General features: G+C 56.3%; 1 protein-coding gene across 3 annotated transcripts in view; it reads right to left on the bottom strand.

The window, feature by feature from the left end:
* Nucleotides 1-14,750, bottom strand: part of SGSM2 (small G protein signaling modulator 2) — a 37,096-nt gene that overhangs the window by 9,838 nt on the left and 12,508 nt on the right. For 2 of the 3 annotated variants that reach the window (XM_030861811.2, XM_060290519.1), the window contains exons 3-12: nucleotides 8,176-8,338; nucleotides 7,736-7,897; nucleotides 7,408-7,475; nucleotides 7,165-7,310; nucleotides 6,710-6,844; nucleotides 6,064-6,188; nucleotides 5,580-5,647; nucleotides 5,277-5,437; nucleotides 4,963-5,089; nucleotides 3,287-3,421 (exon numbers count right to left, since the gene is read on the bottom strand). In XM_030861811.2, the coding sequence (XP_030717671.1) occupies nucleotides 3,287-3,421; nucleotides 4,963-5,089; nucleotides 5,277-5,437; nucleotides 5,580-5,647; nucleotides 6,064-6,188; nucleotides 6,710-6,844; nucleotides 7,165-7,310; nucleotides 7,408-7,475; nucleotides 7,736-7,897; nucleotides 8,176-8,338 (1,290 nt within the window). The remainder of the gene's footprint in view (nucleotides 1-3,286; nucleotides 3,422-4,962; nucleotides 5,090-5,276; nucleotides 5,438-5,579; nucleotides 5,648-6,063; nucleotides 6,189-6,709; nucleotides 6,845-7,164; nucleotides 7,311-7,407; nucleotides 7,476-7,735; nucleotides 7,898-8,175; nucleotides 8,339-14,750) is intronic. The other variant, XM_030861816.2, reaches the window with a different exon arrangement.

The raw sequence follows: 14,750 nt of genomic DNA, 5'->3' as shown, positions 1-14,750 counted from the left end.
CTGGGAAGAAGAAGGAGGGGGCAAATGCAGGTGGGATGGGGCAGGAGCCCAGCTCAGGCCCCTGCAGCAGGCAGGAGAGAGGCCAGTGGTGGGAGGAGCCGGGGGGGTGGGGTGGGCGGGCGGTGTGTGTGGCAGGAGCAGGCCCAGCCAGGTAGGCAGCAGGTAGCAGGCGGGCAGGCAGGGGGTTGCCAGGTGCAGAGGGTGGGCACACAGGGAAACGAGTTCATGCCCAGAAAGCAGGGCCCAACCAAGGCAGACTCCTGGGTCAATGCTCTTCACCTTAATTCTCCAGGAAGGAGCTGAACCAGCCAGCACTGAACACTGCATCTCTGAATTAACCCAGTGCAGACAGCCGGAGCTCTGGAGTGACTGGGCGAGGGGCAGCAGGCTGGACGGGGGTCTGCCGGGCCAGCTTTGACTCTGACTCTCTCCTCTGAGCGTGAGGAAAGTTTGAAGCAAAACAATTAGGGTGATTGAACCCCACAGCCCCTAAGACTCCGAGTGAAAGGTGCCTGGCCTGGAGCAGAATTAGAGTGAACAGCATCTCTGCTCTCTGGGGAGGCAGCGGGAAAAGGAGGAGAGGGGGGGAAGGAGAGTCTGGACACCCGCCACTTGATTCACATGCACAAGTCACGCATGTCGCAGGCCTGGAAAGCAACGGCTAGCAGAACGGACTCAACAGTGTTGTCATTACGGACTGGAGTGGAGACGGGGGCTCCCATACCATCTCCCCAGCCACCTGCTGATTCTGCTTCCACACCTCCTCCCCTTTCTCAAGTGTTGGGGTCCCAGGGGCTACACACTGGGTCAGTCTGACCCCTGAGTTCCCCAAGAGGATGCCCAAACAAGCCCCGAGGCCTCTGGACCCTGTAAGTTTCTCTGACCCTGGAGGCCTCAGCTCTTAAGAGCAGCCAGGGATGGCTTCCTGTCTCCAGGTCCACTAATTAGGGGCTCTACTGGGACTCCCGCCCCACCACAGCCTCCAGCCTGACTATAATTTGTGGGGCGAGAAGGGGCTCCCTGGCTCTCCTGGCTTAGCTTCCCCACACGGCTCCAAGTCAGCTAACCTGGAAATAAGCATCAGCTTCAAGCCCAGGTTTGCAAGGAACCAGGTGGCAGGCAACAAACATGACAAGTGAGGAGGCTCCCCCGAGTTCCCACCAGCTGGCCTGCAGGTCCCACTGGAAGGGCTGGGAGCGAGGGCCGGCACAAGGACAGGAATGTGATGGGTAAGGGGGCAGCTGGCAGTTGTGCTGAGGGTGTGCTAGGTGTGTTCTAGGCCGTGGACTTGGTCGCCCATTACAGGCTTGGTGGCTGAGCTAAGGAATTGGGTTCTTTCGTAGAATTTTGTGGAAGCATAAGGAGAGTGTCACATATTCCTAGACGCCCCCTGTAGGGGCAGGGAAAGGGGAGAAGGAATTAATCTGTGGCCAGGGGCAGAGGGGAGAGATAAGTTAGGAGTTTGGGATTAACATATATATATTACTATATATAAAATAAACAACAAGGACCTACTGTATAGCACAGGGGACTATATGCAATATCTTGTAAAAATCTATAATGGAAAAGAATCTGAAAAAGAATATATATATATAACTGAATCACTTTGCTGTGTACCTGAAACTAACACAACACTGTAAATTAGGGACTTCCCTGGTGGTGCAGTGGCTGAGAGTCCGCCTGCCGATGCAGGGGACACGGGTTCGTGCCCCAGTCCGGGAGGATCCCATATGCCGCGGAGTGGCTGGGCCCGTGAGCCGTGGCCGCTGGACCTGCGCGTCCGGAGCCTGTGCTCCGCAACGGGAGAGGCCACAACAGTGAGAGGCCCGCGTACCGCAAAAAAAAAAAAAATTTAAAAAAATTTGTAAATTAACTATACTTCAATTTAAAAAATGGTTTAAAAATTAAAAATAAAAATAAATTAATTAGTTAGAAGAATGGTAGGGAATTATTCAAATGGATTCAGGGAGGCATAAACAAATTGGAAGATATTACTGTAATAATCTGCCTCACAAATTCAATGTTCCAATATTTAAAAGAAGCTGAAATTAGGGGTGTGGTGTATGTGTATGTGTGTGTGTGTGTGTATTTAATAGAAGTCTATTGACTTCCAAGCGTTGGCTATAATGTCTGCAGTTGGACGTGGCTATGGATAGCAGTCATGCCCCCTGCACCAAGGTGCTTTGGTAGGGCAATTGGATCAAAGGGTTCCATGTTTGCATTAAGGTCTGATGAAATAGAGATGGGTTGACACTTCATTCTGGACAATGGTGTCTTAATGTTCTTCTCCTACTTGTTGTATAAACCCTACCCTCATCTCCTAAAAGGTTGGGGATTATATATTTAATTGGTCATTCTTAGAGTATAGAAAAGAGAGACGAAGCCTTTCCCGCTAGCTCCTATACGGACAATAAATACTTTTAATGAAGAAAAAGAAATTCACCTGTGGCATGGGAATGGTGGGGGTGGGGAGCCTCCCCTAAACTCCAAGACAGGTGGCCTCGGCCCTTCAGAAGCAATCTTCCCTGAGCACCTGGACCTGGCCTTCACTGGTCCCCTGACCAGTCCCTCTCTACAAGTCTAGCTCTGCACTGAGTGGTGGACAGAGGAGCTGTGGGCACTGTCCTGTCATTTCCAATGAGGGGGCCTCGGTAACCCTGGAGTCAGGTCCATGAGGGCGGGAACACACCTGTCTTATATCCTTGGCACAGATATTTCTAGATTTCATGCTGAAGTACCAGCTGGGTAAACTGAGCCCCGGGTCTCTTTCCACGGTGACCCTGACCCCTCACCTGACCACAGCTGACTCCTGTCCCCATGAGCCGTCCAGCCCCTACCCCTGCTAAAGAGGGGCCTGGTACTTCTGTCCTGTTTCCGTTAAGTCAGGAGTCAGAGGCACAGGGCCCGTCTTCCCAGCCAGCAGGAGAGAAAGAAAGAGACACTGTCCTGGGTTTGCCAGCACGGCCCCCCCAGAGTGGGGACAGGGCTCTCAGAGAGCCATTCCTTTCCAACAGGGAACCAGATAATTAGACCTTCCCACCAGTCGATCTCTTCCCTCTCGGGTGCAAAGCCCTCTCCTCACGTTCAATGGGGAGCCCAGAGTCGACTGCATTTTGTACTGTCCCCTCCTGCCAGCACCTCCTTCCACCCTCCCTGATCTGCCTCGTGGGTGCAAGTCCCATAATGCCAACACTGCCATTTGAGCCCCTGCGGTGGGTGGCAGGTGGGCCCAGGGGGGTGGGGCGGGAGGACGGGGTGGGTCAGGGAGAGGGGGAGGGATAAAAACCTTTCATCGGACTGGGAGCTGTGAGGTTCCGCGAGCAGATCATTGAGAGCATCGCGTGTAGTCTATCCTCCTCTTCCTCATCATCGTCCACCGAGGCCGCGCGGCTGGCCGCTAGGTGGTGGTAGTTAATAGTGACTGCTCAAAAAGAATAGCAGAGATGCAGAGGCATGAGGACCCTAGTCCCGGGGCAGGAGGGTCCGCACTCCCTCCTTAGGGAGAGCAGAGTGGAGTCTGGGTCACCTTGAGCCTGCAGGGCGTGGAAGAGGGGAAGGGGGGACCTGAGAGTCTTTAGATGAGTTACTGGGCAAAGTATGGAAGAAGGTGAGGACCCGGCGGCAGCTCCAGGGCTCCACTCTTGGAGGATGCCCTCTCTAGGAAGAACAGAAGAGAGAGAACTGATGGGGGCGCCAGGGTAGTGAAAGACAGGGACTCCCCAGCCCTGGCTGAGGCGGGGCATGACTGCTGGCAGGTGGATCCCAGTCACTCTTCGGCTCGTGTCATGGTCAAGCTGAACCACATCTGAGGGTTACCCCAAATCCCCCGCTTCAGACTATAAACCCGACCTTCTGAGGGCTTCCCAGAGCTGCTCTCCAGGAGCCTGGGTCACCCCGCTGGGCTTCAGCTCCTTGAAGTGACTGGAACTGGGAAGTACCAAGGCTTGAAGAGGGCAAGTGGAAGCTACAAAATCTGAGGCAAGCAAGAGCCTGAGGTTAAAGGCCAGGTCTGCAAACACGTTCCGGCCAAAGCTGAGCCTCCTCTTCATCAGGCACTCCTGGGAGGGAAGGGGGCCCCAGGTCTCCTGCCCTCAGAGCCTGGTGACAGAGAACTCGCGCCGTGGCTGTGTGTTTGCAGTCTGGGCAATCTGTCCACTAATACGGAGACAACTTGTCGACAGCTTATTGGCACGAGTTAGCGCATTTTGGGAGCAGGTGGTCTGGCTGGCAATAAATGCTCTGGGCTGGCGAATTCCATGACCTTATCCCCGAGATCAGCCATTCTGGCCTGGAGAAACGTATGGGCAACAGCAGTGCTCTGACCAGAAAGGGAGCTCGTGTCTTGGTAGATGCCTATGGACAAGCCCCCTGGGGCCCAGAGGGGTTATGTCCACGTGGGGCAGGACCCATGAGGGTCAAGTCACCTTTCAATTCCTGGCCCCACAGATTCCCACTGCAGCTCCAAATCTCACCCCAGACGCCCCCCTACTCCTGCTAATGCTCCCCTCATCAGTAGCTGGTTGGGGGAGGGTTCTGGCTTTAGCAGAGTCAGTGAACAATTTGCACCATCTATAAAGACGCGCTGACCCTGCACCCAGGCCGCCTTGTGGGGGTCAGGTGGCAGGCTGAAAAGAAACTAAGAGTTCTCCACCTTCTATGCGTAGCCTCACCACATGTTCTCCCCGGGGCGGGCATGAAAGGATGACCAAGAGAATATTGTACAGCGACACCTGGATCGGCTGAGCCGAGAGCCTGGGGTCACGAGGTGGGGAGAAGACAGCTAGGTAGACAAGAGGCCACTTCTCCGAGGGATGATTTGCGGGGGGGAAGGTCCGGTGAGAGGCTGAGTAAAGACCTCCCTGGGTTAACCGGGCCTGGGCAGTGGACCCTGCCCGCGGCCCCCTGGGTGACACTACACCCCCACCTCTCTCTTCCTCCACGAATGACGTTTGGGACACTTACTGTGCTCGTGCCTGTGGCCAGGGTAAATGATCCGGAACACGTAGTCGGTGGCCCGCCCCGAGCCCACGTCCTCCACGTCCACGGACCGCATGCTGCTGCGCTTCCGTAGCCTGGGGAACACCTTCCCCTGCGGGGAGAGGGGTGGGCGGTCAGCCTGCCCAGGGCGGGGTCCAATCCACGCCCCCCACGCCCCCCCCCACCCCGCTAGGCTGCTCCTAAGAGCTCCGTGTGGGGAAGGGACGGGAGGCCAGCAGGTGGGCGGAGAACCCACCCCACACACCCCCTCACCCAGAGCCTCCCAAGCCCCGAGGTACCTTCCCCTGCTGGGTCCAGAGTGGGGGCTCCAGCTGTCCTCGAGGCAGAAGCCCGTTCTCCAGGCAGGACAGGAAGGACAGCAGGTGGCCCCCCTGCGGGAAGTGCAGTGGTGGCCTCTGGATGCCATCCTGGCTCACCAGCACGAGGGTGCCGCCGTTCTCTGGGGGGTGAATGCGGGCCAGTGAGGCTGGGTAGGAGGACGGTGGGGTGGGGGCGTGGGGACGGAAGGAGGGGGACAGGAAGTCCGTGCACGGCGCAGGCTCTCTCCCCTCACCCCTGTGCCCAGGACAGGGGAGGCTCACTTTGCTGGTGGCAGTGGATGCAGACAATCTGACTGAAGGGCACAACAAGGGCGTAGTCCCAGTAAACACTGGAAAGGAACCAGTTTGGTGTCGCCGTGTCCCAAGACCCGCCATCCCACCTTCCTCACCTCCCGGCCCCGACACCCGTGAGACTACCCGGAATGGTAGCATTCAGGGTACTACTATTAGTACCCTGACCGCAGCCGAGAATGTGACCTCGGCCAGCCACCTTGTCCCTCTGGGCCCCACGCTGCCCTCATGGCACAGAGCCTGGCAGTCTCAGCTGCCCAGAGCTTGGCTCAGGCAAACCTCTCCGTGCCCAGGCCCGGCTCAGTCCTAGAGAGCTCGGGAACCTGTCCAGGCTGCCTCCCCCTGCAATTCTTGGCATCGGATGAGGAGTGAGGCCTGCCCCCTGGAGCAGGCTGGGTCTCGCCATCCCCTGCCCGGGAGCGAGGCTCCTTGGAGGAAGTCCCACAGCCCCCACCTCTTTTCCAGCTCGGAATCCCCCAGAGTCCCGTTCATGAGCTGGTTGGGGGTCCACTTCAGAGTCAGGCTGCCTGCGGACTGGTGCAGGGAGAGGTAGCCAGGGACAGCCTCCACGTCCCCCTTCTGCAGGGAGCAGACACACCAGAAGACGGAGAAGATGAGGGCCTGAGAGGCTCCTGGGGATGGCCTATGGAAAAGGAGCTCCAGGTGCATGCAGGGAGGCCAGGCCAGGCCAGTCACAGGATCCTGGACTGGGGGCCAGGAGGAAGTAGGGGGCATCACGTGCCACACGCAGATGTGGGTGCCTCCTTCCTCTGGCTGGCCTGGGGCCACTGGCTCTGTCCTGTCAGCCTCCTGGATGCCAGGCGTGTCCGGGCCAGCCATACCCAAGCTGGGCGTTCACCCTGCCTGCTGGCTGACATTCCTACTCCCGGACGGCCTGGTTCTCAGCTGGCCAGAGCAGATGCCATTCCTGGCTCCTGCCAGCTCAAGGCTGGGCGTGAGGCTATGAAACAGTGAAGTAGCGGGTGGGGCCCTTCTCCCCCTTCTCTCTAGTCAAGCCCCTGGGAAAAGGCACGAACGTGGCTGGAGGTCTTGGTGCCTTTGGAAAAGGGAGAGGAGGGCCGGGCGTTAGGCTCTCCTACCGGCTGTACCAGCACGTTGTTTTTGCCGTAGAGCAGCCGTGTCCTCGAGTTCTGGTGCAGGGATTCCACGTACTCACGGGCGCAGGCAGCTAGCCTGTCCTCCGATGCGCTGCCACTTGAGTGCCGCTTCCGGATCTGCGCACAAAGTCACGGCTCTGCTCTCAGCCCCAGGAAGCCAGCCGTGGGGGTCAGCCCCAGGCCTCCCTGCAGACCCTCTCTAGCTGACCCCAAGGGTCCTTCCTGTCCCCAGTTTGCTCTCAGCCACGGACCAGCTCTGTGCTCCTGGCATTTATGTGAGCGCCAGTGTGGGGAAAAGGCTCTCCTGGGGTGGCCGCTACCCTGGGCATCTCCGAGGCCCAGCCTATATCTGCCAGGAGCACACAGCCCAGCTGCTCCTCCCCAAAGGCCCAGGGGCATATCCTGGGTGAGCACAGGGTGGGAAGAGCGACACCTACTCCTAGGGCTGGGCGCTTCGCAGGGGAGTCCTGGCGATTCGGGGGACCCCGGATACGATGCCTCTGGACCAGCTCATCAGCCGAGGGGTCGGTCCAGTAGTGATCGGCTGTCTTGAGCTTGGTGTACTCCAAGGCACAGGGTCCCACTGTGGAGACAGGGACAGCCAGCTCAGGGGTGCCCCCTCAGCACTTGCCCTGGAGCCCCCACTGGCCCAGCGCAGGCCTGTCTGCTACTAGGCTTACCTAGAAGAGAGGCCAAGATGGGGCCAAACACAGGGTCTGCCAGTAACGCCTCCTTCTCGTAGTACTGGCTGCCAGGGGAGAGACAGACAGGGCGACCGCTGGGGCTCCGGAACTCATTCCATGGCCGTCAAGCTCACCAAGGAGATACATTCCCACAAGGATCAAATTCATGTCAGTTACCAAGAAGAAACGAGTCCACAAGGACTGAGCTTTGGGGGTGCCTGGTGTGGTCTCTGCTTTCGGGATGCTACGGGGGGATGGCACATGCCCATGGACTGTGGTGGGCAGTCCAGCACAGGGAGGGGTGGGCTCAGGGAGGGGCAGTCACCTGCAGTTCTCCACCAGGTACTGCACGACCCTGTCCAGCACTTTCTCGATGAGCGCTGTGCGTACCCATATGTGTTTCAAGGCCTGCAGGCTGAGGGCTGGGGCCTTCCCACTGGCAGAGCCCTGTCTCTGCTGGGTCTCCCGGCTGCCCGCCAAGGGTTTCCTGCAAAGAGGGGGTGGGCTTCAGGAGTGGGAGGGCTTGGGGGTAAGCCTCATCGCAGACTGGTGGCACTGGGAGCGGAGTTTGGAGCTACAAGACAAGAACCCAGAGGACTGATTGGGGTGGGGGGTTGGAGGTGGTGGACAGGACCTTGCGCCTGAAAGGGCCACCCCCCACCCCCACCCTTAGGCTGGCCCGTCATCCGAGAGGTGAGGCCCTGCAAGAAACAGCAAATGGGAAGAGCAGAAGGGAGGCATGGGAGGGGCTGGCGCAGGGCTTACCTGCCCTCTACTTGCTGCTGCAGCTCCTGCACCTTGTGGCACACCTCCCCAGCCACCGGGCACGCCTTCCCCACCTTGGTGAACAGCGCTGCCATCTTGTCACTGCGCAGGAAGCCGGCGGCACGGCGCCTCAGCTGATGCAGGAGGCAAACCTCCACCGCACCTGGGCCACAACGGGAGCAGCAGCTGAGCCTGGGCGAGAGCGGGAGCGAGAGGAACACTCCCCTCCCCCATACCTATGGAGAGCACAGAGGCGAGGCAGGCCCTGGCTCTGCTGAGACTAGGGGGTGAGGTTCGGGCTTAAGACGGGCCACGGAGACACACCCTGACCTCTCTCCAAAACGCTCCCGCGGGCCCCTCCCCGCTCCTGCCCAGCGTGGACCTGCGGGGGCTTTGCTGGGCCACACCGTCCCTGCCCCTCTCTCTCATCTGGGATGTATGTGCCTCCTGTATGCAGCATCGCCCTGAGGCTCTGAGGACAAAGCTGCCAGTGCCAGTTGGCATGGGTGGCTCCACCCCCTGCCCGTGAGGGCAAGCACGGACAGCTCCTGCAGGACAGGGGATGTAGGGAGCACACAGCCTGGCAGCCCTCCTGTAGAGCAGAGATGATGTGGTTGCTAAGGAACGAGGCTCTGGAGAAGGAGCTGAAATATTGATGAAGCCACTGCAGAGATCGGACCTGACAGCAGCCCTGAATTATTGACGAGCCCTGCAGCCGACAGTGAGGGATTTCTACTTCCCGGGCAGGGAGGGCTTCCCTTCATTCATTCATGTTTTTAGGGGCTAGGCCTACACTCTCTGCCTGGATTCTGCTTTCAGCAGACAGGCCCCCTAGGAAGGAATGAAGGGCTTGGTGGGGGAGGGTGGGGAGCTGCCCTGGGCACAGACAGATTCTAAAAGACTTAGTGTGTAGGTGTGGGGGAAGGAGGGGCTTGGCCATTACTGAGGACAAGCTGATTGTTTTCCAGCCGAGGAAGGAAAGGCCCAGAAAGGGGAAGAGAGCTGATTTGAAGTCACAGAGTGGCAGAGCTGGGTGTAGACACAGGGCCCCAAACACTGGCCCAGCCCCTTTCACCTCCTCCAGGTATGTTGGGGGGTGGGGGCCCACAGGTGGGAGGAGGCCTCCCCTCACTTCACAGGTACTCTTTTTACAGGGATTGTGCTGGAGGTGGAGAGTCAGAACAGGGTCTGACGCGTGGTGCCACTCGCTATTTCTGGAAAACATGGGTAAGTGACTTGATGCTCTGAGCCTCAGTTTTATCATCTGTGAAATGGGGGAGACTTCTTAGGACTGGTGTGAATTGTTACATGAGATGAAGTATGTAAACCCCTCATGCCAGAGGCTCTTGATGCCAGTCGGTTCCTGACTCCTAATTTCTTTTTGTCGAGATCCTGTTCTATGGCTAACCTGTAAGGGCTGGGTTTTTGCAAGTCCTCTCACGGGCAGAGAGGGGTGAGGACACACTAGAGAGAGAATCACAGGCTGCCCCAGAGGTGGGTGGGGGTGTCATTCTCTTAGGAACAGGGGAACTGAGGCCCCATCAAGCTTACTGTGACTAGTGTTGTTAGAATATGAAACCTGGGGACTTCCCTGGTGGCCCAGTGGTTAAGATTCTGTGCTTCCACTGCAGGGGGCATGGGTTCAATAGTTGGTCGGGGAACTAAGATCCCACATGCCACACAGTGTAGCCAAAAAAAAAAAAAGAAGGAAACCTGGACTTAGAAATAATCACCGAAAACAGAGGCTCTCACCTGTTTTCTGCCTTCATTGTTACTGACAGTCACTGATGACCTATAAAAGAGTTTTGTTTGGCTCTCTCTTGTACTGAGGTCAAGAAGTTAGAGAGAGTCCCTGGGGCCAATGGGGAAGCTGGCCAGTTCATTGAGAGCATCCCAGGGAAGGGGAAACAAAACAGGACCCCCTCCCTCTCCTGGGAGGTCAGGCCTCGGAGGACTTTATTTCTCGTATTGCAGCCTTTCCTTCATGGCATGTTCATATATCGATGAGCACATGCGTACGCAGACAGATGTATCCACAGGTATCATGTGCGTATGAGACATGTGGGGGAATCTTTGCTTAAGTGTCCACATATTCCCCTCCATGGCTGTCCCCTTGGTCCCTGGAGGTCCTGCGTGGCCCTGAGGTACACAGGTGAGTGACCTTTTTGTCATAGTCTCTTGGTCCTGGGGCTGCTGCAGCTACAAGTCCACAGCTGGAAGAAGGGGGTGACTATTTCCTGGGGCGGCACTCCTGGATCAGAGTGGGAGAAAAGCAGCACCGAACAAGGCCAGAGCAGCAGCAGGTGGCACCAGTCCTGCAGAGAATCATGTGCCTCGGTGACGTGACTAATTGCCAGGATAATGAGTCATTAGCTCTCCTACCTTCCCCAGGCGACTGCCCATGTAGCCAGGCTGGGGAGCCTGGGGATGCAGGCAGCAGCTTGGCCTCACCCAGCCTGCCAGGAAGACTGTGAGCACAGGCCTCAGGGTTCTCTGGGGGTGGGTGGAGGCATTCCTCAGCAATTACTGCAAGTAGGGAATATTGAGAGAAGCCCAAACAGCACACCCAGTGCCCCCACTCACCCCATGGCCCCTAAGTTCCTTCTGTGAAACCCGGGCAAGGTGCCAGGCGACGTCTGCAGAGGGAAAAATCTGTCTCAACTCTCTATGTTCCAAGCAAAGTAAACGACCCTCTATGCCAGGTATTCCTAAGCTGGTTCCACGGGCTCCTTGGCCAGTTAGTTGTTCAAACTATACTAGTCCTTCCCCATCCCCACAGGGCTGTCCCCCAGAGGGAAGGAGCAGGTCACTGTGTGCAGTGTGTAGGCAAAATAATAATATAATAACACGGATAATATATAATTGAGAATTACTCTCCTAAGAGGGTTTGTTGATAGGCTTCTAGACCTTCGAGACCCCCTAAAACTGCACACAGAATCACTGGTCTGCTTCTGCACGCTTAGGTGAGTGTTTTTATTCTGGATAAAGGATCCTTGGCTTTTAGTTTCTGAAAAGGGTATCTGATCTCAGAAAGCTTTAAAACCCTGCTCTAAGACTTTTGGGTTGAGAGGAACCACAGACACTTCCACTGATCGACACTTACAGATGTGCAAGTACAGAGATCCCCCTGGCCTCTCCCCACATACAGAGAACACCACACTCAGAACTGCAGTTGTAGAGCTATCAGCAATAATGCCCGACTCTCCAGCTGTCTGTGCTCCCCAGGAGGCCCTCTCACAGACCAACAAGCACCCTTCTCCAGGGAGAAGATCACACAGAGGCCCCTGGAGGAGACGCCCATCACAGCCAAAGCACCAAGTCAGCCGAAATCATCCCCCTTCTAACTGAGCTGTCTGGGCCCTGGTCCCCAGCCGTGACGTGAAGCTTTCAGGAGCCCCTGTCTCAGGGTTCCCAGCACCACCCGCAGCCACTCTGGTTGCCCCAAAAGAGGGGAGAGACAGCCCTGACATCATTCGGATCACTTCACATAAGAAAAACACGTACTAATTGATAAAAATCAACACTGTTTTTGGTCACTGGTTGGGATGGGAAGGTTTGGGTGAATGAATTGAAACAGAGAAACAGACATGACTCAGCAAGCATGATCCTCTCACTCCCCACCTTGGTCTTCCAGTGGCCTTTGGAGCTATGGTACCGGATGAGCCCAGGGTACCCTTTCTACTCTGTCATCCTATGCAACTGACAGCAAGGCTCAGGGAACTGCAACTCGGAGTGGGCAGGAGTGGAAACTTTTAACTTTAGCACCCTGCTGTGGACATCCCACCCTGGTAAGGTCTGGCACCATCGTCCCAAGGAAAAGCAGTGAACTACAGCCCAGACAAGCCCTGGGACTGTCCCTCACCAGTCTCTGACATGCCCCTAAAGTCTATTAAGATACGGGGCTCGGGCTTCCCTGGTGGCGCAGTGGTTGAGAGTCTGCCTGCTGATGCAGGGGACACGGGTTCGTGCCCCGATCCGGGAGGGTCCCACATGCCGCGGAGCGGCTGGGCCCGTGAGCCATGGCCACTGAGCCTGCGCGTCGGAGCCTGTGCTCCGCAGCGGAAGAGACCACAACAGAGAGAGGCCCGCGTACCGCAAAAAAAAAAAAGATACGGGGCTCAACAAATGCTACATGGATTGGAGACCACGAGTGCTAATGGAATCTTATAGGGCCCCTCCCACAAACTCCTTACTTACTGATTTAACCATTCCAAGGAGTCCAATTTAGAACAGAGGAGACATCAGTAGATAGAGAGGGAAGGGACTTGGGAAGTTACTGAATGTTCTCAGACCTTGCTGGATTGGTAAGACCCCCTACGGTGGCAATGTGGCACTGTCTATGAACATTGCAAATAACCTCTGACCTAGTAACCCCTCTTGTGAGAATCTAGCTTACAGATAGAATCATGCTTACTTAGTTACAACAGCAGAAGACTGGAAACTATCCCCTTGTCCATCAATAGAGGACAGATTAAGTAAATACGGCACATTCATACAGTATAATATTATGCCACTCTGAAAAAGAATGAGAATGATCTCCAGGAACTAATAACGGAAAGGTCTCCGAAAGCAAGATGCAGAGCAGTTTGACTGCATGATACCTTTTGATTACAAAAAAGGGTGGGGTAAACAAAGAATAGAATTAAAAAAAAAAATCAGGACAAAAAACTTGGGAGGATGCACAAGAAGGAAGAGTGGTAGTACTATTGGTGTGGCAACTGGTAGGTGGAGGGGAAGTGGGTGAATGGGGGCAGGGAAAGGAGTGAGACTTTTCACTGTGTACCTTTTGTATAGTTTTGATATTTGAGCCAGGTTACCGATTCAAAATAATAACAATAATTCCATCATGAAAGGATGCTAGAGATTCTCTCCAACCTGGAGGTGAATTGAAAGTCATGAAACTCAGAAAGGCTGGGTCTGTCCATGGGCACCCACCCCCATCACCAGCTCCCACAGCAAACAGGGTCTGCAGATTAGCTTGGTTCCCCCTCCCACAGGATGATCTGGGCTCTGCTTAGGGTAGCCACTGGTGATCTGAGCTGCGTAGGGACCGGAGAAACAATTCAGTGGGCTGGGACGAGCTTAGGTGTCTCAGGAGCCCACGAGAATGGACTAACGCCATGGCTGCCAGGAAACGCAGCAGTGGTTGAGAAGGGTCCTCAGTCAGCCCAGCAGGCCTCAGAAACAACCCCCGGCTCTCACACGCATATCCACAGTTAAACTGTGTTCAGCGGCCAAGGGGCCTGGACAAGCCCAGCCTGGTAACAGGGGGACCCACTGAATGGCCTTCAGAGAAGTAGGTCAGTTGGCTGAGGTAGAGGGACACAGCACCCAGTTAGCACAGCCTGACATGAAGGCTGGGCCCAAGGCTCTGAGCCAGGAGGGGTTGATAATGGGAGGAGCACGTGTGTCCTGCGTCCCCTGCTCCCCACCTCTGCCAGCTGCCATCTGAGCAGCAGGCGAGTTCAGCTTCCAGGTGAGGAAAGCGCTGGCTGGAGCAGCTAGCCACAAGTGGCTTGTTTTGGTCCTGGAGTTTTGGAGGACATTACTCAGAGCAGAATTTTTAAAAGCCTTGGATGGTGAAACCAAGATTTCCAGGAGAGGAGCAGCCTCCCTGGAGATAGAGGACTGGGTAGGATGGGCGGCCTTTTTTTAAGTAGGAACTTCCCCAACTGCCCATGGAGGGAGTCAACATTTCACTTGTAGCGGATGAAGTGAGGGGAGCAAAGAGGCGAGGCCAGGCATCCTGCGTCTCTCCCCCCCACTTCCCCGGCCGGCTATTTCCACCAGGGATTTGTGACGGCTGCCTCCACGCGGAACAAGCATTTCTATGGTAACAAGGGTACATTTTTCCTTCCGCCTGCACTGGTGATGCGAGTGGTTTGCTTCAGCTTTGAGGGGGGTGGCACTCAGCCTTGTTCAAAGCCCTGAAACAAGAACGCAACTCTCCCACCCGGACTTTCACTGGGAGGAGAAAGCACTGCCCTGATACTCTGGAACCAAGCAAGTGAGAGAAATGAAGTTCATACCACACATACCCATCTTCCTTGCCCTGCTGGGGATGCAGGGCAGAGTCTGCATGTGCAGTGCTCACACTGGCTTGCCAGGGAACCAGGCCAGTGCCAGCCTCACCCAGCTCGACAAGAGACCCGCCGTCTCCCGGAGTGTCTCTGGACATCACGAGTCCACTGTTTGGTGATCCAAGCTATGCCTCCAACTTCCCCTCAATGCCCCACACCTCCAGGCTCCACTCCTGGGTAGGCCTCACAGGGGGACCCATCCCTGGGCAGCACAGGCTTTAGAGTCAGACAGATGTGGGTTCAAACCCTGGTTCCTTTCCTTACTAGCTTTTTGACTTCGTGCAGACCACTAAGTCTCTCTGAGCTTCACCTGCAGGGAGGGAAAGGAACAGGTCCCACCTCAAGGGGTGCTGAGTGACTAAAGGCAACAGCCTGTGCAGAGGGGCACAAGGCTCTTTGTAGCACCCGCAACATGGAAGGTGACGGCTGAGCATTAGTGCCTTTCCTTCCTGCGCTGTGTCCGTGCCCTGCCCTCCCTCTGGTACCTACAGGTGC

The sequence above is a fragment of the Globicephala melas genome, chromosome 20, assembly GCF_963455315.2.
Source record: "Globicephala melas chromosome 20, mGloMel1.2, whole genome shotgun sequence".
In the NCBI taxonomy this organism is placed as follows: Eukaryota; Metazoa; Chordata; class Mammalia; order Artiodactyla; family Delphinidae; genus Globicephala; species Globicephala melas.
Note: the sequence above shows the minus strand (reverse complement) of the source record. Positions and strands in the feature narration are given on the sequence as shown.